General features: G+C 41.1%; 1 protein-coding gene across 5 annotated transcripts in view; it reads right to left on the bottom strand.

Moving 5' to 3' along the window:
• Positions 1 to 13,846, bottom strand: part of LOC121878228 — a 37,261-nt gene extending 23,415 nt beyond the window's left edge. Inside the window, exons 1-2 of one of the 5 annotated variants that reach the window (XM_042384318.1) lie at positions 13,637 to 13,846; positions 3,198 to 3,355 (exon numbers count right to left, since the gene is read on the bottom strand). In XM_042384318.1, coding sequence (XP_042240252.1) covers positions 3,198 to 3,332 — 135 coding nt within the window. In that variant the 5' untranslated portion in view covers positions 3,333 to 3,355; positions 13,637 to 13,846. Of the gene's footprint in view, positions 1 to 1,598; positions 1,853 to 3,197; positions 3,356 to 3,552; positions 3,817 to 13,501 lie in introns of those variants that run through there. The other 4 variants (XM_042384317.1, XM_042384315.1, XM_042384316.1 and 1 more) reach the window with 4 other exon arrangements.
• Positions 13,847 to 27,030: the final 13,184 nt, after the last annotated feature.

Here is a 27,030-nt window from a genome sequence, read left to right as displayed (position 1 = left end):
AATTAAATTAAATACATTGAAGCAATTTCAGGCATAAAGGCAACATTCAAGCTAAGACAAAAGTTTTACTTCACAAATTATGCACCTTAATTTTTTTTTACATCATAGAGCGGAATAAATTTTTGTTCTGTACACGAACATCAAGGTAATGTGTGAATGTGTGCCACCAATGGAAACTAAAGCTATGTACAGTATTGTATAATAAATTAATTTTAATGTTACCACATACCGTACGGGTATATGCAAAAAGTAGAGCAATTTAAAAACACGGCAAAATAACAAAGTGCACTGCTTAAGATGATATGCACAGCTGGAACTTTGCAGTAAGTGTATGGCACTTGACTTGACTGCTTTGACACATTTTAGAGGCAACATTAGTGACAATGTGGTACAACTGTCAGAAAGCTTGTGATTGTAGAGATTGTAAATACATTTATGGGGTCAGTACTGCATCACTGATTTGTACAGTACAGTAGGGTCGGGACATATTGCGAGATAGGGTCCAACGATGTTCATTATATACTAAATCACGATACATAATTACATGTAATCAATGGGGAAAATAGGGTTAGGTTCTGGATGCCAAAAAAAAGTGACTAAACTTGACTTAACGAGCTCATTTTCTTACTAACTAAAGCACCAATGAACACTAGACTCATGAACAACAGGCTATATCAAGGAACACCAGACTCAGGAACACTAGACTCATGAACAACAGGCTATATCAAGGAACACCAGACTCAGGAACACTAGACTCATGAACAACAGGTTATATCAAGGAACACCAGACTCAGGAACACTAGACTCGGCAGCTCATCTTATCTGTCCTTTTTCTACACCTAGAGTGATACTCTCAGATAACGAGGCAGAATTTAATAATCAACTCTTAACTGCAATATGTCAACAATATGACATTACACAAACCTTCACAATCGCCTACCATCCATCTTCAAATGGGTTGGTCGAGCATACAAATTGAAAAATTCTTGCCATTCTTCAACATGTGGTGAATCCAATGCACAGTTCGTGGGAGAATTGGCTTCCACAAAGTGCAGCGTCCATCAATGATCTATAAATAGCTTTACAGGCAAATCGCCATACTACATAATTTACGGTACCGATAAACGCTTGCCATATGATCAACTAGCAGGAACCCCACAACCCGTGAACAACATGGATGACTATGCCAAAAAGCAATTCAATGTTTTCACAAGCAACCATGGAAAGGTATGAAAACATTTAGCAGCCTCATGTGCTGAAATGATCTGCAAGCAACATAAGAAAGCTAGAAATAGGACACAGTAATGATAAAAGTGCCAAAACGCACATCAAAACTCTCGCCTAAATTCACAGGTCCGTACGTGATTAGAGCTAAAGAACATGGAAACAAATTCCAAGTAGTTCTACCAATGACAAATGTCACAGCTATAGTGCATGTAGATAGAATGAAAAAGTCAGCAGAGACTTAGTAGGGACTCCTAATGTAAATCAAATACATCCTACTTCTACTACAACAAATGCTCAACAAAATATAACGATAGACAATACACATCATCAAAAACTACGATCAGTGAACAAAACTCGTTAATTATCCTCACCTCTTTCAGACATGACTTGGATATCACTACTCCTGTTGGTCTGGAGCGCGGTGACAACAGCCGCATCCCGAGCAGACATCATCAAACCCGGAACTTTAGTTGCCCCACAAAGCAAAGTACTTGTAGTACAAAACGTTGTAGTTGTCAAGTACAGACTCCACGATCTAATGCGCATGCCAGTGCACCTGAGGTCAATAGCTGTCCACATTGAAACAGCTATGCAAACCCTGCAAGATCTTTACCCTGTTTGGTATGGCAACCGCCGAAGATAGAGCTAAATTAGGGAACAGAATGAATGCAGTTTCAGAAGTGGTTAAGAAACAAAATAGGGCCATTGAACAGTCCTACAAGGCAGTACAAACTCTGATCTCTCACATGAATGCTAATGTTGACAAAACTAATCAACTAACACAAGCTGTCCATGGATTCACACGGTCAGAATCTATCACTGGAATGGCTACTCTGCTTTACAGAATACTGTATATGCATGCAGCTGAAACCCCTGTACAAGCTTTCATAGACACTAACAGGCTCATAGCTGATCTAGTGAATGCAGCGTTAGGTTGTGTTGATGCACAGTTGTTGCCAGTTGGTCAACTTATTGCCGCTTTACATACAGCTAAAACTAAATATCATCTAACTCCTATCTTTCAGGAGCAAGAAGTGGAATATTATTACCCCTTATCAGTGGCAACCTTAACACATAAAGAAATACTAATACACATTCCACTAAAATCACCAAAAAAAATTTGATGCCTGACACTTGGAACCATTTCCATTGAAAGCAAATGACGATCTTTTAATCCTGAACAAACAAACTCAACTAATAGTAGTATCAGAAGATTTTTCATTAGTTGCTGTGACTAAGCATGAAGTCCTAAGTCAATAAGTCATTGTAAGTTAACATACTTACACTTGCAGAAGCTACATGTGAATTAGTTATAGTACAAACTAATGCCTCTACAGCTCTACAACAATGTGAATACACTCCAATACCACATAGGTTAGTGTTTCACACACATGTCAATAATGTGCAATATTTTTATTTCCTAAATCAAACCAGTGTGATACTTATATGCCAGGATGTAGGTAAATATTTAGTAGTGGAAGGTTATCATATAGCACCAGACTATTGTGAAATTAGCAGTAATGCAATCACAACCTTGCCTACTCGCCATCATCTTGCAATCCTACCTGGTTTCATTATATTGTACCTACCATCATACTTATCAGTTCCTTGATTGTTATGATAATTTGTTACAGAAAGATTTCTTCTCGGTACACAATAATTTCTAAGAGGACTTTTTGGAAGGAACTGCAAAACCATGTGCAAGAAGAAAAAGTTCAGCTAAAGGACACTTTATTGTAACAAGGTTAGGTACACCTAGGATTTAAACAGTGAGGACTCGGTTGGAGGAGGCCAAGTGGTGTAGCAGCACCATTTACATTATATAAATATTCACCCAAATGTATAATACCATTCACGGATTTGCGATTCACGGTAAGCAGATGGTTTCTACTACTTTACCAGCTTATTGGTATTCCTTAATTTCTAACACCTGATGGAGTATTTACCCACCATTGGCAAAGGAAACCTACCTGATAATTAAAGCACTTGACCCAGAGTAGCACACGTTGGGCTTGTCCATGCAGGAGAAATGTGAGGATCGCTTTACCCGGTAAGAAAAGCTCTTCCACTCGCCCCCTCTGGTTGAAGAGGTATTTATCTGTCATTTTCTTGAGCACCTGATGGAAGGCTGGGAGAAATAAGGGATCACCTGAAGATTAGCCACCCCAGTTTATTTCACCTAATGATTAAACATCATGACATAACATATAATACTCTCTACTAATTTACACACTATGCTGGTTCAATATAATACTGTATTTGTAAAAAAAATCATTAATATTATTGCAAGTTTGACATGTTCTCTATTATTGTTAATGCATTTACCTGCCTGAGTGTTCCAGTCAATGTGTCCTGTTCCCCTAGTTGTTGTGTCCGTCCGCATTCCCGAGTGTCTTGGTCAATGTGTTCCATTTCCCAAATCAGTGTGTCCCCCTGCCTAGTAAAATTCGTCTCCTCCCTTCTTAACATGTCCACCTGTTTAGTTGATGTGTCCCCCTGCCCAGTTGATGTTTCCCCTGCCTAGTCAGAGTGATTATTTCATTTATTTCTTTTCTTTTTCTAAGAGATATCAAACAAGAAGAAATATTGGCATACAGTAATCCCTCAATAACTAGGCATTTGATAAATCAGAATTTCATATAACTCAGCATGGATATGATCTCAGAAAGTACTGTATATAATAAATGGTTGAAAATAAAATAATAGTTTCACTTAATCACAGGGCGTTAATGTGTCACGAAAGGGAAAGGCAAGTTCAGCAGACATATCTGCCATGGTTTATTGTTATGGGTGAAAATAAGGTAATTGAGAAAAATGGTCTCACATCTCGGCGAATATTATGAAGTTGCAATATGGAGGAATTTTCAGTGGAACAGTATTAAAAATTTTGAAATGTGATGCACAAATATAACCAACAGCAAACAGAAGATACATTCCTATGTTACATTTGCACTTTTTTTTTCCAATTTATTCAGGTAAAAATGGTAAGAACATTAAGAAGTGAGCACAGGATACTTCGCTCACTCATGGACCTATTGACCTGGATGAAGATGAACCCCGTCCAGGCACGTCTTCTGGTATTATTGGCTCATCCGAGGACGTCGTCTCCCACGCTAACAGAGATGCTTGTGCAACAATAGTGGACACAGGTTAGCTCCCTAACCCCTCTGTTTTATTTTGGTCAATGCAAGACCATTTTATTCTTTTTAGAGAATCTTCGCACTCAGTTGCTTTAATTAAAACCAGTGTCGATTAACTCCCCAAGTGTACGCACGTACCGGTACTCACCTTAAGTATTTTACTCTGATACAAACTTTTGATGAAATACATTGATTAGTGTATGTGAGTGGTACATACTGTATTAGCGACCAGAACCTTAAATACTTCAGGGATACTGTATTACTCTTGTTTTAAGGAAATCATTTAATCATTACCCATATATACTATTTTTTATAATATTAACCCTTTCAGTGCTCTGTACTTCTTTACGGATTTTGCTGTATTGCTGCTAATACCAGACGATTATATTCATCTGAGGAAAACTTATATTGAACACTCTAAAGAGTTCAGTCATACTGCAACAAGAATGATATATCTATGTTTAGAACCTTGTGAATCGTTTTTTATTTTTAGGTCATAAAAATTGCAACAGGAAAGTCACAGAACAAAGCCCTGAAAAAACTGGTATGTCCGTATGTCCAAAGCTCATGTCCGAAACTATAAATTTGCCACAATCATTACCGTACAGTCCATACTGCCATTAGTGATCTAATAATTTCCGAGTGAAGTTAGGCTGTGTGTGTATTTAATAAATTAACCTTAACAGCCTACTTCATCATTCATTAGTCATGTTATTATTCCTCTTCCTTCTCCTTCTCCTATACTATTCTTACTTAACAGTTAACACTTTTTCACGCATGATTGTTTGGTGTTTAATAGCCTATTACAGGTATAACATTGCTTATGAAGCTTTTAAAGTTATATAATTGATGTAAAATGTCCATACATGACATGCGTCACTAGCTATCCTCATATTTTAATTGCAGAAAATGTTGAGCGAAAGGATGCTGGAAGCCCAAACTGCCAAAACACTACTCCACAGTTTGAAGAAATAACAAAAAATGAAGGTCAGTGCTCAACTTTGCAAACAAATCCAGAATGTATACAAAACCAGGATGCCCCTTCACAAACACATACTCATGTAGAAAGTCAAAAGAGTTAAGAGACTACATCTAATGCTTCACAAGCAGAAATCAAGGAACTCACACGTACTAATAAGGACCTGGACCAGCAAGATAATGTTAAACCAATGAGTGAGGATGGACTACAAGAAATTTGTCAGGCCTAAAATACAGCAATTCTTGTCAGCTGAAATGTGGTCATCATGGCAAAAGAAATGGCATTGGCTTTTCTCCAAAAATGGAAATGTAGAATGTACAGTATGCAGAGATGTGAGTAGACTGGTTGACAGAGGGAGGGGCATCAAAATTTCTTTGGAATGGAGTGAGGGCATTGTTGGAGTTACAGAAAACTCTAAATGTCGAGTGAAGAAGCTTAGGGACAAAATATACCAACACTGTAACAGCACAGCCCACACAGCAGCCAAGTCCATTTGGGGAGAACAGAAAGACAACGAGCTGCCAGCACTGCTTGCCGAAAGTTGTCTACAGACAAGAAAACTATGGCCAACTTCCGAACTGCATATACTTTGGCAAAAGAGCGTTTGCTGTTTAAGAAGATTCAGGCACTTGTAAACCTGCAACAGCGGAATGGAGTAAACTTAGGGGCAGTCCACCATACAAGACCATGCTTATGCCAATATTATTGACCACATAGCAACTCAGATGAGAACTTATCACCCACATTAAGGAAAGGCATACCTACATTAGTTTGGCTCCAGATGAAACAACAATTTACAAAAAAAGTTACATGATAATTTACTTGCGAGCAGATGTTGGAGATGAACATGTAGAAAATATCTTCTTAGATATCATCGAATGTAGTGAAGGTACAACGGCAGACAGTTTCTATAAGAATTTATTAGAGACACTGAAGACACATAAGATAGACAAGGAGTACTTATCTGATCATTTTATTAGTCCATACACTGTGTTGTACACAAGCTGGAATTAGCTGTCAAAGATACTATGAAGGCAATAACAGTTACAAACCACTTTGAAATATTTCCTACCAAGCTACACACTTTGTACCACCAGTCACACAAAAATCAGCGTGAACTAGAATCTTCAGCTGCAAGTGTTGAAGAAACTTTGTTAAAAATTACTCCTATCTTTACCATCAGATGGGTTGCCAGCAGTTTCAGAGTTGTTAAGGCAGTATGGCAGAATTTCTCCTCTTTAAGTAACTATCTTCATGCAGCCTCAGGTGATACTTCACAAAGTGAAGAAGAAAGATCAAAGTATCTAGGGCAAGCAAAACACTTAAGAGACTACAGGATTTGTTACTGATCTGGCAAACATGAAAGACGTGTTAAGAGAACTAGCAGATCTATCACTTGATATGCAAAGACGAGATATGACTGTCCCAGAAGCTCAAACATTATTGCAACTGTACCAGAAATAAAAAAAAGTGCTTTCTGTTTAATATGGTGGGGAGTCCGAGGGGCTTTAGGAAGTTAGGTAAGGTTCGGTCAGATTCTATTAGGTTAGTAAATGTCACCCCTTTTAAAATGCTGATTAATAGTGATGAGATACCCACCACTGCATTAGTTGTTTTTAATTTTTCTTTTCTTACTATATTTTCATCGACGAGCTCTGACATGATATTCATTTCTTGGGCAAATGCTTCATTTGGTAGATATTTAGGCCCTGATGCTTGCATTAGCAGCACTACTTCGTCTTGCAGGTAAAATTTTAGCTTCCGTCATCCCTGTATTATGAAATCCAAACACTTACTATAAGGATAAGAAAATCTGTGGAAAAAATTAACAAAACCAAACAACAAAATCACACATATCCTTCTGCTGCTAATGTAGTGCTGTTCTCAGACATTACTGGAAATTTATTCTGGAAAAACAAAGATGTGCTTCAACTCAGTGAAGATTTTCCCATAGACGAAAACCAAAGTTTACCATGGTGTTTAGGTTTTTCAATATGCTGCCACTCTTAGCTACAGGGTGGAGGGAGTTTCTACCTGTACAAACACACACGCAGACACACAGCTGAGATTTGTCAGCAGTGCTTATACAGTACCTGAACAGTAGTACCCCGATTTACGCAGTCAATTGAACCCACAGGGTACAGCGGAAAGTGAAAACCGCGTAAAGTGAACAACAGAATATATGGGATTAATTCCAATTGAGAATGGCCCGACCCCCAAACTCCACTTTTTCTGACACAATACCTGTTGTAGTAAAAATAACATCTAAATTTTATAATGGTATGCTCACACAATTAATATTTAAGAGAAATACAGTCGCCAGGTTAATGTCCATTCAAATAATGGACTCAACCCCCTCCCCGCTCTTCCCAGCTCACTTAGCCCTACCCTGAGAAATGTTGGGTGAAAACACTAGATTTTAACGTTTAGTAATAAATAATACCTCAGACTAAAGATAGGATAATATAATTGACATTTCTGGATTCCTTGCAGGTCAGGGAATATTTTGAATGTAAACTTCATATATTTTGCACAAAAGATAAAATATTTGTTTTGTGTAAACCAAATTATTACATTAGATCTAAAATTTGTATGTCTAATGCAAAATCCATGATGTTTTTATATTCAAAATGATCATCATATTGTAAGAATTCCAGCAATGTAAATTATATTCTGGCCGGGTAATTTGTATGAATTTTATGAGCTAAATAAAAAAAAAAAAATTATACTTCACGCGTATATGAGTAGATGCACCCCGGAAAGTGAAAGTCCGGTTCTGGCAAGGTACCGCGTAAATGGTAAATGAGAAAATCGCAGAAAGTGAAACGTGTAAAGCGGGGAAATACTGTATACATCTGACTACTGTACTGTATAGCTATTTGTCGGAAGTAATCATGCACACAAATTTTATGTTAAAAATATCCTATTCATGTGTATATTTGTATGTGTATGCATGTACGTATGGCCATTAGGTAATTAAAGGGTAAATTTTCACTTGTTGCCACTAAACAAAATCGAAGTTGAAGCTGTTTTTCCCGAAGGTTTTTGATGTGTTATAACAAAATTGACCTTCATTTCTGGCACAAATCAATACCAGTAGTTTCTGAGAGAAGCATCCTCCCCCACCCCTCACATCTCAGAATCTCAAGATTTGCTATAAAAATCAAGGTAAAAGGTGTTCAAAATGCATCATAAACCATCAGAAGTTTTAAATTTAACTATCCAACCCACCAAACCAAACCAAACTTAACCTAACTGGCAGGTGAGGAGGGGACTCCGCATTCGTTCGATGTTCTGGGTGTGTACTGCCACAGACGAACGTAGTATATAATAAAATGTTAAATAGGCAAAAATTCGTCCATTGGCTGTCATCCTCAGGTTTTGGTATGTGAATAGGTCTTTTCTTGTGTGTTTTACTCAAATCTGATCCTTCATTTCTAAAGCAAATTGGCAGTTTTGCACAAAAATAGAGGTCAGATTTGAGTAAAATACACCAAAACACAATAAAAAAAACCTATTCTGATGCCAAATGAACCAACCTATCTAGCCTAACCTAACCTAGCCTTCAAGGAGGAGGAGGAAAGGAGGAGACAAGTGACTCTTAAGTGAGGAGTATAGCCTCAGGTGAACATGGCGGGACCCTGCAGACAGCCAGTGGAAGAATATTAACCGTTAAATATATGGCTTACTTTTACTTTTTAACCTCTTTGACACTGATCGGCTCATTAGCCGCTTGGGCAGTCGGTCAAGTCTCTGTTACACATTGTTGGCAAGTACTGAGCATGCACTGGCTCCTGAATGTATCTGAACCTGCTCCAGTGTTGGTCAAGTCTGCTCTTGAATGAGCTCACACTCAGTGCAGTCACTACACTCTCGGGCAGGTTGTCCCAAGAGTTCACAATTCTCACTCAAAAAAAAGTTTGCCCTCACACTTTTCTGGACTTGTGGTTTCTTCAACCTTGAGTTGTGACTCCTTGTGGGGCAGGCATCCGCCAGCTCCAGGTATGGACACTTGACTGAGTAGTGCCCATTGAGATGTTTATACACCTCAACTAGTTCACCACTTGCCCATCTGTAGTATAAGCAGTTGCAGGTGCTCTAATCTCTCTGGATAGCTGAGGTACCGAAGTGCAGACACCAGTCTGGTGGCCCTCTTTTGGGCCAGACGGGATGACAGTACTCCAGGCGAGCAGCTCCTCACTCTTGAAGATCATTACAAGGGACGGACTGTCGAGATATCTGAACAAACTTCTTATAAGACCTAATAATTTAGTTACTTGATTCACCTTCTTCTCACAATGGCCCAAGAACTTCAGTTCACTGTCAACATACACATCCAGATCCTTTTCGCCTTCAGTCTCTATTAATGCAGTTTCTTCGTCCCGTTGGGACACACCATTGGTACGACCCAGGTGCATCCTCTTACACTTTGTGACATTGAATCATTGCAACCATTTCTTCGACCACTCTTGAAGCTCAGAGAGATCTTTCTGCAGTTCTACACAGTCTGTTTGGTTCTTAATTTCCCTAAATAACTTGGCATCGTCCACAAACATTTGTTTGGAGGAGTGTATAGCTTTCTGCATGTCATTTATGAAATAAATACACAAAAACAAGCCCAATACACTGCCCTAGGGTACACCGCTTGTCACGGGTACACATGATGATTTAGTACCATTATCACCAAACACTGCTTGCAATCATGCAGAAAGTCTCCGAGCCACCCTAGGACACTTACCTGAATTCCGTACCCCTCCAGTTTAATTCTCAGGTTTTCATGGGGTATGTTGTCGAAAGCCTTGGCAAATTCTAGATATACTGTATATATTGTCGATATTGCCACCCTGTTCCAGAATTTGGGTCCAAACATTCGATACCTTAAGTAACTGTGTTAAGCAGGGTCGTCCCAGCATAAAACCGTGTTGGCAATCCTTTACAAGATTGTTTCGTAGTGCACGTTCCATCATGACATCTCTTATAATGCTCTCAAGTACTTTACACACTATGCTGGTAAGGCTCACTGGTCTATAATTATTCATGGAGTGATGACCACCCTTCTTGAATACAGGACTCACATAAGCCATTTTCCAATACTGGGGACCTTTTGCTCATCCAGGCATTTACAGAACAGGATCTTCAAGGGCTCAGCAAGCTTGGTGCACAACTCTCTTAGCACTATGGGAGGTACCGTGTCAGGGCCAAGGACTCTTCTGAACCTTTAGCTTTGACAGTATATTTTTATGCATACCCTCTTCTGAGAACTCAATGTGGGTCAGGGCTGTGTCAAACCTTCTGTCCTCAAATGCAGGAAGATTGTTCACATCCTCTCTTGTGAACACCGAGGAAAAGAAACTGTCCAACGGTCTGCCTTGTCCTCGCCTGAATCTGCGTATATACCATCTTCAAGCCTCAGGTCCGATACACCTACTCGCATTTTTAATTTCAACTTGTACCAGTAAAATGCCTTTGGGCTGGTTGGTTCCTGGATCTAGCATACATTCTCCTGACCTGTACATCATTTGCCCTAATCAACATCTCAAATTTCTGAATTTTTTTCCTAACTTTATAGACCGCCGCATGGTTCATGCATAGCGGTCGCCTTGTATTCCTGGAGGCACTGGGTTTGGTCTTGGGTATACATTTATTGATCAATTGGTTCATTTTACTGGCTATGATATTCAGCATAGTGTCTGCGTTCTTATATCTTAGTGAGTCAGGCCACTTTGGCCAGAAATGCCATTGAAGAAAAGTGTCTTAGAATTGTCAAAATTACCGAATGCAGCCATAAAATTTCCGAGATTCGTTTAGTGGCAACAAGTGAGATAATACCAATGGTAAATTTACAGTTTCAGCCACAACTATTGTTCAACCACAATTTTTTTGTTTTTCCCACGGTATCTGGTGTAATTCATTTGAATTTTACCCTCATTTCCATCAGAAATGAGTCGTTTTGGACTTATCAACCCCCTCATACAACCTAACCTAACCAAACCAACCAAAGAAACCTACCTAACATTATCTAACTTCCTAGCCATCCCCGCTATATTAAAAAGAAATACTTATTTTGATATCTGGTACCAATGAAAGCAACTTTATTGAAGCACTATGGTGTACTTTCAATTTTTTTGTGGATATGAGAGTATGTTCAGACCGAACAGCTCGGCTGTAAACAAACAGACAAAACTCTGTGACTGCAGATTTACGTTAATTTCTTACGTGAATTTACTTTCTTGGTTAATATTCATTTGCGACGGAAGTGGTATTGGAAAAAGTTGTTACTACTGACAAGATATAACTGATGGTAAACACAAAATTGCTCTAACCGAGTTGTGACTGAAGCTGTAATAATACAAAATAAAGTAACAATAAACACTACACCATTTGCTGAGGACAACACAAAGTACTGTATTAGCAATATTTATTTCCACTGTGGTCTCGTAACATGTGTAAACAAATACTAACAGTATCACATGCTTAAAACACTTAGGCAGTGGTTATTTTGTCGTGACCAACTAAGTTCCTCTAATGCTATTTTACTGTGAGTGTACTCTGATTGGCTAATCGTCCATAACTGGCAAACAACGCGAGAACTATATTTTGACTGTGACTATGGCAGCATTTGGCATTTATTTAGCCGTGAGTCAATTGTTGCGTAGCTCTAAATATGCTTAACCACATTTCTGTTATGCATGGAAACTTATTATAAAAGAGGCGACATTTATTAGAACTTAATAGAACCAGACTTAACCAATCGAAGAAACCTACCTAACCTTACCTAACTTCCTAGCCGAGGATCGGACCCCCCTCCCCCATGTTAAACAGAAAGTATTTAGCCTATCAGAGCAACTCATGGTAAAATAGCGGGTATTATTATCGTTTCAGGGATCCAGCAATTTTTTGTGTTTTTAAACAATAGGTTAGACAATTCTAAGACACTTTTTTCTACGGCATTTTGCCCGCTCATTAATAATTTCAGAGAAAATCACACCACATTGCTGGAAAATCGACTGTGAAAGGACGACCCCGATGACCCCAACTAACAGTCTTTTGATTCAAAACTTAAAATCCTAAAAAATCGCTGGATAACGGCACTGCTAAAGGCGATTTTTGTATGGAAATAACTGTTTTACAGCACAGTCTTCAGAAAACAATAAAATTAGGAGAACTATTATTTGGACACAATGCAGAAAGAAATAGTGAAGAAAATATATAAAAAAAATATGGGAAGAAAGACAAAAAGGAAAAAAAAAGTCAATCAGTCAACAATAACCATGGCAGCTTGATCCATTTTTTGTACAGGAAAGGTGCTCAGCTACGTACTGTATGTTCTCTTGTCTCGCAGCTACACTGTTGTTTACAGGCGTTCGCTTACAAATATACACGCAATACGACAAATTTCAGCTTCATTATGTCTTAATTTTTTGCAATAACAGAACTGTAATAAACTTTTCACCCTTATTTAAAGTACCTTATGAGTAATAATATTAAAGTCCCAATAGTATTACACCAAAGTCACCAACGGCTAATAAAATCGGACAGCACCCACTTAAAAATGGGCGGAGCCAAAACCGGTTTCAACTTGGCGCAATTCTTATAAATTTTTTCACGCCATAAGCTTTGTTTTAGGTCCTATCCAATATACTACCGTATATAGAATTATTTTTATTATTATATCAGTTTTTATTTTGCCTTACATGCCCTCAACTCTTCAACATTAATCAAAATATTCTCTAAAAGCGGCCATGATCCGCGTATTTTCAGTGGGAGAAATCGCTGGTTGGTTGTTAGCTATTTGGGCTGCTTGGGCACTGCATAAGGCTAGTGCTTGATCGAGGTGTTAGCTTTGCCCTCTGAATGTGTCATGCGCACAAGTCAAAAGCAGAGTCTGCGCATAGAATAACTAAAGCGTTAGCTAATCCGTTCATCGCAAACACCTTACAATAAACACCTTAATTTTATATAGGTTAGGTTAGTTTTGGTGTGATTAGCAGTAGAAATGAGTCAGGTTCATTCAATACACATCAAAAAAATCTGAAAACATAATTTCAACTTCAAAAAAATTAAAAAAACGAAGATTTTCGATTTATCTCCATTTTTTCTTACAGCACAGTAATCGTCACACTAAACCTTTACCAAAATATATATAGTACAGTACCTTGTATATGCTAAAAATCGCTGGATCCCCGAAACGATAATTGTACCAAATAGGTTCAGGGCGAAATATCCACTAAGGAACACTGTCACCTCCACTTTGAACCCTTTTAGTGTATAGTTGGAACAGAATCCTTACCACAACGGGAATATTGTGGTACACTTATGTTCAACACTGAGTACTGTTCTCGTGTTTGGTTCTCAACGGCGGGAATTTTGTGGTACAGGTACAAGTATATTCAGCTTTTCTCTTGTAGCACGTTAACGAGCAGTGTTTGACCTCTGTAGTGTTACTCTGTGTGTCAGGTTTTGTTTACGTTTTGTTGAAGCGAATTTTTTTGCGCTTATTAAGCGGAACTAAAGGCTAGATTTAGCTGATTATTTGATAGATCATTGTATTTCACTTTTCTTAATTAAAACTCCTTAAATTCATCTATCATATTTTTGGACACCTCCTGTTCCATTGTCAAAGATTTCTACCAGTCTCAAAAGGGTATTCAGATTTGCCCCCGAGGGGGCTAGTGCCAACCACCGGTCACCGTCATAGTTGTCAACACACGTAAATAATATAGCGAAAGTGGCTAGATTATGGTTGAAAATTGCTAAAATGGCTTAAATGCAGGACAAGAAAAACAAATGATACAGTGTAAAAAAGCCGTAAGAAAAAAATGGTTTACTTTAAAAATTTAATTTATGGCTGTAATAGCACTAAATAAACAAAAATAATAATGCGCGTGGCTGAAGAACAAGGAAAAGCAGTACATAGCACTACATGATAGCCCAAAAACTGCTAGCAGCTAAGTTGACAACACTGTACAGGCGTACACGTGACTTATCAGCTGACGAAAACTGAACGAGATCTCTACTTTTACTTTTTATTACTTTTATCCTCTTCGCCACTGATCGGCTTGTTAGCCGCTTGGGCGATCGGTCACGACTCTTTTCCTTTATATTCTTCACCAAAAGGTCGGCTCGCTAGCCGCCCGGGCGATCGGTCACGTCTCTGTCACGCACTGTTGGCAAATACTGGGCATGTACCGGCTCCTGGGTGTACCTGAACCCGCTCCAGTGTTGGTCAAGTCTTGTCTTGAAAGAGCTCACACTCGGTGCCGTCACAACACTCTCTGGTAGATTGTTCCAAGAGTTTACAACCCTCACTCCGAAAAAGTTTGCCCTCACGGTTTTCCGGACTTGCGGCTTCTTCAATCTTGAGCTGTGACCCCTTGTGGGGCGAGCGTCCGCCAGCTCCAAGTAAGGACACTCAACTGAGTAGTGCCCCCTGAGATGCTTATAAACCTCAACTAGGTCCCCCCTTGCCCGTCTGTAGTATAAGCTAGGCAAGTTCAGGCGCTCCAATCTCTCAGGGTAGCTGAGATGCCGAAGTGCAGGCACCAGTTTGGTGGCCCTCCTTTGAACATTTTCAACCAACTGACAGTCCCTAGCATATCTCGGGGACCAGATGGGGTGACAGTACTCCAGATGGGGAAGCACTTCACTCCTGAAGATCGTCACGAGGGACGGACCGTCTAGATATCTGAACGACCTTCTTATAAGACCCAATAATTTATTTGCCTGATTTACCTTCTTCTCACAATGGCCCGAGAACTTCAGCTCATTGTCAACATACACACCTAGGTCCTTCTCACACACAGTCTCAACTAGTACATTTTCTTCATCCCGTTGGGACATATGGTACGCCTCCTTACCGTTGGTACGCCCCAGGTGCATCCTCTTACACTTCGTGACATTGAATCTCAGCAGCCATTCCTTCGACCATTCCTGGAGCCCACAGAGGTCCTTCTGCAGCTCTTCACAGTCCGCTTGGTTCTTAATTTCCCGAAATAACTTGGCGTCATCGGCAAACATTTGTATGGAGGAGTGTACAACGTCAGGCATATCATTTATGAAACAAACAAACAACAGCGGGCCCAATACACTACCCTGCGGTACCCCACTTGTTACAGGTACAGATGACGATTTCGTGCCATTAATCACCACACATTGCTTGCGGTCATGTAGAAAGTCTTCTATCCACGCTAGGACATTTCCCCGAATTCCGTACCCTTCCAGTTTGATTTTCAGCCTTTCGTGGGGTACACTGTCGAAAGCCTTGGCAAAATCTAGGTAAATATTGTCGATATTACCACCCGTTCTAGAATATTTACTTTTACTTTTATCCTCTTCGCCACTGATCGGCTTGTTAGCCGCTTGGGCGATCGGTCACGACTCTTTTCCTTTATATTCTTCACCAAAAGGTCGGCTCGCTAGCCGCCCGGGCGATCGGTCACGTCTCTGTCACGCACTGTTGGCAAATACTGGGCATGCACCGGCTCCTGAATGTACCTGAACCCGCTCCAGTGTTGGTCAAGTCTTCTCTTGAAAGAGCTCACACTCGGTGCCGTCACAACACTCTCTGGTAGATTGTTCCAAGAGTTTACAACCCTCACTCCGAAAAAGTTTGCCCTCACGGTTTTCTGGACTTGCGGCTTCTTCAATCTTGAGCTGTGACCCCTTGTGGGGCGAGCGTCCGCCAGCTCCAAGTAAGGACACTCAACTGAGTAGTGCCCCCTGAGATGCTTATAAACCTCAACTAGGTCCCCCCTTGCCCGTCTGTAGTATAAGCTAGGCAAGTTCAGGCGCTCCAATCTCTCAGGGTAGCTGAGATGCCGAAGTGCAGGCACCAGTTTGGTGGCCCTCCTTTGAACATTTTCAACCAACTGACAGTCCCTAGCATATCTCGGGGACCAGATGGGGTGACAGTACTCCAGATGGGGAAGCACTTCACTCCTGAAGATCGTCACGAGGGACGGACCGTCTAGATATCTGAACGACCTTCTTATAAGACCCAATAATTTATTTGCCTGATTTACCTTCTTCTCACAATGGCCCGAGAACTTCAGCTCATTGTCAACATACACACCTAGGTCCTTCTCACACACAGTCTCAACTAGTACATTTTCTTCATCCCGTTGGGACATATGGTACGCCTCCTTACCGTTGGTACGCCCCAGGTGCATCCTCTTACACTTCGTGACATTGAATCTCAGCAGCCATTCCTTCGACCATTCCTGGAGCCCACAGAGGTCCTTCTGCAGCTCTTCACAGTCCGCTTGGTTCTTAATTTCCCGAAATAACTTGGCGTCATCGGCAAACATTTGTATGGAGGAGTGTACAACGTCAGGCATATCATTTATGAAACAAACAAACAACAGCGGGCCCAATACACTACCCTGCGGTACCCCACTTGTTACAGGTACAGATGACGATTTCGTGCCATTAATCACCACACATTGCTTGCGGTCATGTAGAAAGTCTTCTATCCACGCTAGGACATTTCCCCGAATTCCGTACCCTTCCAGTTTGATTTTCAGCCTTTCGTGGGGTACACTGTCGAAAGCCTTGGCAAAATCTAGGTAAATATTGTCGATATTACCACCCCGTTCTAGAATATGGGTCCAAATATCCAATACCTTGAGCAATTGTGTCAAGCAAGAGCGCCCCGGCATAAAACCGTGTTGGCAATCTTTTACAAGGTTGTTTCGTAGTAGATGTTCCATCGCTGCATCTCTGATAATACTCTCAAGTACTTTACATATTATGCTGGTCAGGCTCACCGGTCTATAGTTGTTCGTGGAGTGCCTATCGCCCTTCTTGAAGATAGGACTCACATAAGCCACTTTCCATTCACTGGGGACCATTTGTTCATCCAGGCATTTACAAAACAGAATCTTCAGGGGCTCTGCAAGCTCGTTGCACAGCTCCCTTAGCACTCTAGGATGCACCATGTCAGGTCCAGGACTCTTATGGACCTTTAGCCTGGACAGTTTATTTCTAATACCCTCTTCTGTGAACACAATGTGGGTCAGTGCTGTGTCGAACCGTCTGTCCTCAAACGCAGGAAGGTTAGTTGCATCCTCTCTTGTGAACACTGAGGAAAAGAAGCTGTTCAATGCCTCAGCTTTATCCTGGTCAGAATCTGCGTAACTACCATCTTCAAGCCTCAGGTCTGATACTCCTACTCGCGTTTTCAATTTCGACTTTGCATAGCGGTAAAACGCCTTTGGGTTTGACTTGACCTCGCGTGCAACCAGCCTTTGGAACTCCTTTTCAGCCCTCCTACACTCTATCTTTGCTTGGTTTCTGGCTCTTGCATACATCCTCCTGTCTTGCTCATCGTTTGACCCAACCCACGTCTTGAATTTCTGGGTTTTCTTCTTAATTTTGTCGACCGCCGCATGGTTCATGTGTAGGGATCCCCTCGTATTCCTAGAAGCACTGGGTTTGGTCTTGGGTATATATTTATCGATCAAATGGGTCATTTTACTAGTTATGATATTCAGCGTAGTGTCTGCGTTCTTGTACCTTAATAAGTCAGGCCAGTTGATACCCCTCATCTCTTCCCTCATCCCATTGTAATTTCCCTTGTAATATTTGCACCTTGGCCTGGCCTTATCTTGAACTAGGTAACAGTTAAATCTGAATGACAACACTGTATGGTGACTGGTGCCAACTGGGGCAAGGTGTTCCAGTTTGGCCACCATACCCTCCTCGTTTGTTATGATGAGGTCAAGTGGCTTGGGTGTTTGCTCCCCTCTGTAATGTGTCGGGTCTCTCACATGTTGGAACAGAAAATTATCTCTCAGAGTTTCTACAAAAAGAGTAGCAGGATTATTCAAGTCATTCGGGGTTGACTCGTTTCTCCAGTCGATGTCGCCATAGTTAAAGTCCCCCATGATAAGGAGGTGGCTGGGGTTGAGCATCGCCGCATTGTTTATTAAGGTTCTTAAGTTCCTTTGATTTAGTGGGCCACAGTTCGGGGATCTGTAGATACACCCGACGATAAGTAAGTCCCCTCCCTTTAATTTAATATGGGTCCAAATATCCAATGCCCTCTCTCTCAGTCTCTCTCTCGTCATTACAGTTTCATGTTTTTTTTTCCGTGGAGAAAATGATGGAAGCTGAAATTCCGGACTTTTGAAGAATTTTAAAAATTCCTTCCAGATGAAGATTTCGAGACCTAAATGGAGGACATGTCCGGGAAAATACGGTCGTATGGCAACCCTAGTTGTCATTGAGACTTAACTGTTACCTAGTTCAAGATAAGGCCAGGCCAAGGTGCAAATATTACAAAGGAAATTACAATGGGATGAGGGAAGAGATGAAGGGTATCCACTGGCCTGACTCATTAAGGCACAAGAACGCAGATACTACGCTGAATATCATAACTAGTAAAGAGACCCATTTGATCGATAACTATATACCCAAGACCAAACCCAGTGCCTCTAGGAATACGGTGGGATCCCTACACATGAACCATGCGGCGGTCGACAAAGTTAAGAAGAAAGCCCAGAAATTCAAGACGTGGGTTGGGTCAAACGATGAGCAGGACAGGAGGATGTATGCAAGAGCCAGAAACCAAGCAAAGATAGAGTGTAGGAGGGCTGAAAAGGAGTTCCAGAGGCTGGTTGCAAGCGAGGTCAAGTCAAACCCAAAGGCGTTTTACAGCTATGCAAGGTCGAAATTAAAAACGCGACTAGGAGTATCAGACCTGAGGCTTGAAGATGGTAGTTACACAGATTCTGACCAGGGTAAAGCTGAGGCATTGAACAGCTTCTTTTCCTCTGTGTTCACAAGAGAGGATGCGATTAACCTTCCTGTATTTAAGGACAGACGGTTTGACACAGCACTGAATCACATTGTGTTCACAGAAGAGGGTATTAGAAATAAACTGTCAAAGCTACAGGTCCATAAGAGTTCCGACCCTGACATGGTGCATCCTAGAGTGCTAAGAGAGTTGTGCAACGAGCTTGTCGAGCCCCTGAAGATCCTGTTTTGTAAATGCCTGGATGAACAGAAGGTCCCCAGTGAATGGAAAGTGGCTTATGTGAGTTCTTTCTTCAAGAAGGGCGATCGTCACTCCACAAACAACTATAGACCGGTGAGCCTGACCAGCATAATATGTAAAGTACTTGAGAGTATTATCAGAGATGCCGCAGTGGAACATCTACTACGAAACAACCTTGCAAAGGATAGCCAACACGGTTTTATGCCGGGGCGCTCCTGCTTAACACAATTGCTCAAGGTATTGGATATTTGGACCAATATTCTGGAACGGGGTAGTTGTAGTATCTTGCTTTATTTAATGGGAGAATGACGAGTCACATAGTCTGTCTGGCTGGGGCGTTTATTCTCTGTTCTTGGTTACAACGTGCCTAACACATTTCGTGTTTACACAAGCCTAAACACTTTCTGACTTTGGTAAGAAGTAACATAATATATAATATATATATTCAATAAAGGCAGCATATACACATACATATATATAACAGTGGTAACATCGGCAATATACGTATATCTAGATTTTGCCAAGGCCTTCGACAGTGTACCCCACGAACGGCTGAAAATCAAACTGGAAGGGTAAGGAATTCGGGGAAATGTCCTAGCGTGGATGACCGCAAGGAGTGTGTGGTGATTAATGGCATGAAATTCATCATCCGTACCTGTCACAAGCGGGGTACCAAAGGGCAGTGTATTGGGCCCGCTGTTGTTTGTTTGTTTCATAAATGACATGCCTGACGTTGTACACTCCTCCATACAAATGTTTGCCGATGACGACATTTTATTTCGGGAAATCAAGAACCAAGCGGACTGTGAAGAGCTGCAGAAGGACCTCTGTGGGCTCCAAGAATGGTCGAAGAAATGGCTGCTGAGATTCAATGTCATGAAGTGTAAGAGGATGCACATGGGGCGTACCAACGGTAAGGAGGCGTATCATATGTCCCAACGGGATGAAGAAAATGCACTATTTGAATACTGAATGTGAGAAGGACCTAGGTGTGTATGTTGACAATGAGCTGAAGTTCTCGGGCCATTGCGAGAAGAAGGTAAATCAGGTAAATAAATTATTGGGTCTTATAAGAAGGTCGTTCAGATATCTAGACGGTCTGTCCCTCGTAACGATCTTCAAGAGTGAAGTGCTTCCCCATCTGGAGTACTGTCACCCCGTCTGGTCCCCAAAATATGCTAGGGACTGTCAGTTGGTTGAAAATGTTCAAAGGAGGGCCACCAGACTGGTGCCTGCACTTCAGCACTCCAACTACCCTGAGAGATTGGAGCGCCTGAACTTGCCTAGCTTATATTACAGACGGGCAAGGGGGGACCTAGTTGAGGTTTATAAGCATCTCAGGGGGCACTACTCAGTTGAGTGTCCTTACTTGGAGCTGGCGGACGCTCGCCCCACAAGGGGTCACAGCTCAAGATTGAAGAAGCCGCAAGTCCAGAAAACTGTGAGGGCAAACTTTTCGGAGTGAGAGTTGGAACAATCTACCAGAAAGTGTTGTGACGGCACCGAGTGTGAGCTCTTTCAAGACCAAACTTAACCAACACTGGAGCAGGTTCAAGTACATTCAGGAGCCGGTGCATGGCCAGTATTGCCAACAGTGCATAAGAGAGACGTGACCGATTGCCCAAGCAGCTAACGAGCCGATCATTTGGTGAAGAGGATAAAAGGAAAAGAAAAGTAACAGAGACGTGACCGATGGCCCAAGCGGCTAACGACCTGATCAGTGGTGAAGAGGATAAAAGCACGAACCTGCCCCAGTGTTGGTCAAGTCTGGTCTTGAAAGAGCTCACACTCGGAGCTGGTGCGGGGTAGAGCGGGTGGAGGGTGCGCTGCTGCCCCCTGGCCCTGTAACGTCATAGATGTTGATGTGACATCATGAGTGATATTTTTTTACGTTTTTCATTTATTTTTAAACATATCAATCTTCATTGTGTCTTGGTTACTTATGAATTACAGTATAGTGTAGCGTAATGTATGTGGCCCGTTGTCTAATTTCTCTTGGTGTTTGCCTATTTTCTCTTTGTTAGACTCACATACATACATACATATAGGAGATCTCGCACTAAGGATGGAGGTGAGAAAGGAAACTCAGAATAGCTTAACTCTACATGTGTTGTATGTACTGTACAATGCAGTGCTAGGGAGTTGCTGTGTGGTGAGGAGCTTGTTTAGGAGGTCCTGTCCGTTTGAGAGCGTTGAGTAGAATGACCTTCACGGCGAGGCTGAGGGTATTTATACGATTCTGCCGGATCAGGTTGAGAAATGGGAAGTGAGCGACGCTGCTGATTGGCTGAGGTGAAGGCGGTAACTGGCCAATCACCGCTCAGTCCGAAAGCGAGGTCCAGTCTGTGGAACTTGCCGCCGCTGGTTGATTGGTCAGCAGATAGCAAGTGACCAATCAGCAGTTGTAGAGGAGAGTATCCACTACAATATTTCATCTAATGCAAATATTAACATTACCACAAAAATTAACATTAATTATTATTGTTTATTAATCATGCAACACACACACACAGTAGTCTGCATTTACGTGGTTTTTGTTTACGCTTTTGGTCATTTACGCGGTGCCTTGCCAGAATGAACATGCTTTAATTACGCGGTAAATTTGGTCATTTACGCGGCGAGTGGCTGGAGAGGTCCAGACCGCCGCTCCATTTTTTACCCACACTGTCCATTCTTGACCATACGCGGGAAGAGGCGCGGTGAGTGGTGCGCATTAGGCCGCTCTTACATTATCGCTGACATCATATGACGTATGGGACTGTGATTGGGCCACGCATCCTTACCTCCCTCCGCCGCTAGCTGTGATTGCTCTAATGTAACATGACATGCCCTGCCACCAGAGGGTAGAAGTCGCTGACCTAGCAGGGCCAGTCTCATTGTTCTCAGTCCGCGTATACAGTTCTCTCGTGCCCGCTATTCCCCTCACAACTCACAATGGCTTCAGAGGGACCCCCACCACCAGAGAAAAACATTGAATTACCTGGACCAAGCCATGATAATGTGAAGAAAATCATCGAGTTGGGGGATGAAAATTAAGCTCATCCTTGACAACGACCCAGACAAGCATCGGTATGAAGCGTCTAATAACCATCTGACGAAAGTTATGGAGCCGTATATCCAGATCTATCTCGACAACATCAATGCTAGTCGTCAACGTAGTATTGAGGACTTCCTCGCCCGCAACCCACTACAACCACAGCCAGCCCAAGTCAGTGATAATGATATTGACAGTGAGGATATGGACTTTGAGGGGTTTGTCTCGGAGGCCCTGCAAACCTCTGTGAGTAGAGAAAGTGATTCACCAGAGAGCAACTAATCTGCCCTCTGCCTCAGAACCAGCTGCCATCCATAATATTGCCATGGTTATCACTTCAATATTTATTTATTTTATTTATTTATAATTTTTTTTATTTATTTATATACAGCTCCTCCCCGACTAATGACCACCTGGACATACGACCGCTTCAGTCGTACCAAAATTTTGTCAAATTACGTATTTTCGAGTCCCAACGTCGGTGATTGCGCTGTGTACTGACAAAATTTTCATTTGTAATTCACTTTGAAATGGCTGGCAAGCTTAAGTGAGAGTTTTGTGGTGCTGAGATGAAAAAGAGACACCCATTTTAGATTTTCTATGTACTGTATTATTTAAGCATTTTTGACTTACGACCATTTCGACTTACGACCTGGATTTGGGTCCCTGACCCCGTCGTAAGTCGGGGAGGAGCTGTATACACAAATTACAGTGGAATTGAAAAACATAAGTATAATGGGGGAACAGTACAACTTGGGTTGTACAGTAATAAGGTTGAACAAGAGGACAGAGCTGTCAGGATTATGTCTAGTTGGCAATCATGTTTATTGCAATGGTAGTTACTTATCTATCTACATGATAATTTCCGATAAAACTGTTTTGATGGTACTGTACAATAAAAGCAGGTACCCTGTACAGTCAGTTTTGCTATAACGCGATAGTTGTGTTCTTGCAAAACCTCGCGTTCTACAAATTCGCGCAATAGAAATAACAGGGCTTATGGAGAAAATAGGGTTAGGTGCAGATTACTTGTAATCAAAATTTTTATATTAGTTAGCGTAACACAAAGGATAGCACAGCCTAAATAAATGTTACATTCATATCTAATAATGAAATCCTACGTACAGTGGCTGCAAAAGAAATGTTGACATTGTGTTCACCTTGAGATTTGGAGGAGAATAAAAACTAAAAACATGACTTACATGACTTTTATTACAGTATTTACCTTACATTTAGTATTTGGTCATGTTGCCTTTCGTTTTCAATACCATCTGCAGTCGTTTATGCATTGATTGGGCGAGGCTGGCAAAGTAGGAGACATCCATGTTGACCCACAACTTTTTCAGCTCCTCCTGCAGGTTCTTAATGTTGCTGGGTCTGGCCTCTTGAATCTTGTTTTTCATCACGTTCCAAGCGTTTTTGATCGGGTTTAAGTTGGGGGAGTTACCAGGCCACTCTAACATATCAGTTTCATTGTCACTGAGGAACTTTGTGACTATTTTTGACTTGTGGCCAGGGGCACCATCATGCATGAAATGATGACATTGATGGATTGGCCAAAACGGTAGCATATGGTCTCTTAACACCTCGATATAATTAGTTCCCTTCATCGTGACATTCTTGGGAAGGAAGTACAGACCTCCCATGCCCTCACAACCACTAAAAGCACCCCACACCATCACACTATCTGGATGCTTCACTGTCTTGACGGTGTACTTTGGAGATTACCGCGACACATTCTTGGGCCGACGCACGATCTTCGAGGCACCCCTCACCAGCCTTAAGGTGCTTTCATCACTAAACATCACCTTCTTCCAGTCGTCTGATGTCCAGTGCTGGTATTTCTTGCAGAAATTAATCCTCTTCTTCTTCATAGCCTCGGTGAGAAGAGGCTTCTTAGCTGCGCGCCAAGTTGTTAAACGGAGGTCTTTCTGAAGACGATATTGTATGGTCCTGATTGCCACATGTTTGAGGAGGTCTGGGTGCTTTTTCTAAGTGTAGAAGCTGTTACAGCAGGATCAGACATCACTTCACACTTCAGGATGTTGTCTGTCCTTATTGAGGTCTTCCTAACTGCCCCAGATCCCACTTTCCTCTTCGGTATAGCTCCGGGTGGTAATGGTGCCGCCGCGTGTTTGAGGTTGTAAATGGCTTGCCTTGAAACTTTTAAGTCTGCAGCTACACATAGCACACACATCCCCAGTTCTAATTGGGTTAAAGCCCAAGCTTTTTCATGTAGTGTGAGCTTGTTTCGACCCATTCTGTTCAGTTTGGGTGGAGATATAGGCTCTCAAAGTTGGTGCATGTGTGGAGAATGGCGGGTGGCGGAGCTAGATATATTTGCACCTCTCTCTATCAGAGCGCAAGGCTCACTGATGCGAGTGGCCTTGGTGGCTGGTGGCTGGAGGTGCGTGGGAGGCGGTTACGTGATCACAAGCTCCTCGCACTTTTGTTAGCCCGGGAATGCAATTAAAATCTTTACGCTGCACGCCGTGTAAAGATTTCATTTACGCCCAAAATGTAAAGATTTCTTTTGCGGCACTGTACAGTAAATGTTACACTTTACCTTGAAAAAATATGAATATAACTTGGTCCCAGATCGCTTTTTCGTTTGATCTTCTATCCAAACACTTAGAAGCCATTCCATCTCCTCAAGTTCCTTTGGCCGTGATCTCACACTTTTGCTAGCACTCAAGGTTTTTCCAGCAATACAGCTTGCTTTAATCTTTGCTGCATTGTCTCTAATGGTGCGCAAAGTAGACTCCTTTATTCCCGTTGTACGCACAATATCACATGTTCTTTCCTTATTTTCAAAACGCTTGACAACATCAAGCTTTTCTTGTTATAGCCTTTCTTTTACGATCACCACCGGAAATGCGACCACCAGAACGCTTCACGGAGATATTCTTCTTTTCCATAGTCACAAAATTGTAGAAAAAGTAATAAAAAATCACTGAGGATGCCTAAAAACTTCCCACGTGTTTCAGACTGATTGTGTGGTGTAAACAGAGCACGCGAGTCTAAAACGCTACGTATTTTGTTTTTCTCTCTTATTTAAAATTTTGCAATTTACATATACTGTTCAGGTATACTGTATACATAAATATTACATAAATTATTTCTGCAATTCTTCACAAACAAAACACAAATCAATTGAACATGTGATGTCAAACGTGAACTGTAAACATTGCCTAACCCCGCACCAAGCCACAATGTACAGTACACTTTAAACGCTACGTATTTAGTTTTTCACTTTTATTTAAAATTTTACAATTTACATATATATATATATATATATATATATATATATATATATGTAAATTGTAATTTACATATTATTAATATTATGCTACAGCGCCCACAAAACATAAGAAACGTTTGAGTCCCCCAGTAGAGATGTCCGTTCTCTATCCACTTCAGGATGTCTTAGTCCTCCGTTTTCTTTTTGTGTACTCGCTCAGGGACTCAAGTATTTCTGTATATAACACAGGATGATAAGGGAATTTGAAATTATGAGTGAATGAATTTATTATACAGTGATCAATTAACATAGTTTTGATGTGTTTAAGTAATATTCAGGCGCCTTCAGCCTAGTAATGTTACGACATTCGTATCACTCGCTCTAAACCACGAATTCCACCCATACACAGAGAGAGAGAGAGGCCAAGTGCTCTGTTTACATCACACACACATAAATATTACATAAATTATTTCTGCAATTCTTCACAAACAAAACACATAAATCAATTGAACATGTGATGTCGAACGTGAACTGTAAACACTGTGTGTGATGTAAACAGGGCGCGGGTGTAAAACGCTACGTAATTTGTTTTTCTTTTTTATTTAAAATTTACAATTTACATATACTGTACAGGTATACTGTATACATAAATATTACATAAATTATTTCTGCAACTGTTCACAAACAAAACACATAACTCAATTGAACATGTGATGTCGAACATGAACTGTAAACACTGCATAACCCCGCGCCAAGCCACCGTTCGAGTGGAATCGCGTTAAAGCAAAAGCGTTCGCGTTTTACAAATATTGTTCCTCTATTCATCAATCGTGTTAGAGCCAATTCGCGTTGTCAAAACACGCATTATAGCAGAACTCACTGTACTGTAAATATAGTAGTTGTTACAAGAAATATTAATACTTAGACAATAGATCACACAGGAAAAAGGGAAACAATGGAGCACCTTAGCTTTCGTCTTTATTCAAGACATCTTCAGAGGCAACTGAGTTACAAGGACCGAGAGAGGCTTAAGTACACAGGGTGACCTTACTAAACATGAGGTCAGGTCATAAACACGACATCCACTAATCCGCACACCAACACCACCACCACACACAAAGGAGCTTAAAAGAAAGGGCGACGTAACTAGTCATGTTAAGTCAGGTCAAAAAATATGGGACCAACTAATCATCTATCCTACATCTAACTCAAAGAAAGCATTTTTAACCTTGGCCCACTGACAAATAAATTTGCGTAACATATTAGAGTTATGCATTACTAACAATGTGTTTAGAGCAAATGGGAAGTTTTACAAGCAAATATTTGGCATGAGCATGGGCAATTGTCTTTCTGCTCCTTTAGTCTGTATTTATATGGAGTTTTTTGAGGCTAGATTACTACCCAATAAAGGGG

This window comes from Homarus americanus, unplaced genomic scaffold (assembly GCF_018991925.1).
Source record: "Homarus americanus isolate GMGI-L3 unplaced genomic scaffold, GMGI_Hamer_2.0 scaffold45562, whole genome shotgun sequence".
In the NCBI taxonomy this organism is placed as follows: Eukaryota; Metazoa; Arthropoda; class Malacostraca; order Decapoda; family Nephropidae; genus Homarus; species Homarus americanus.
This window is presented reverse-complemented; position numbering and strand designations above follow the sequence as displayed.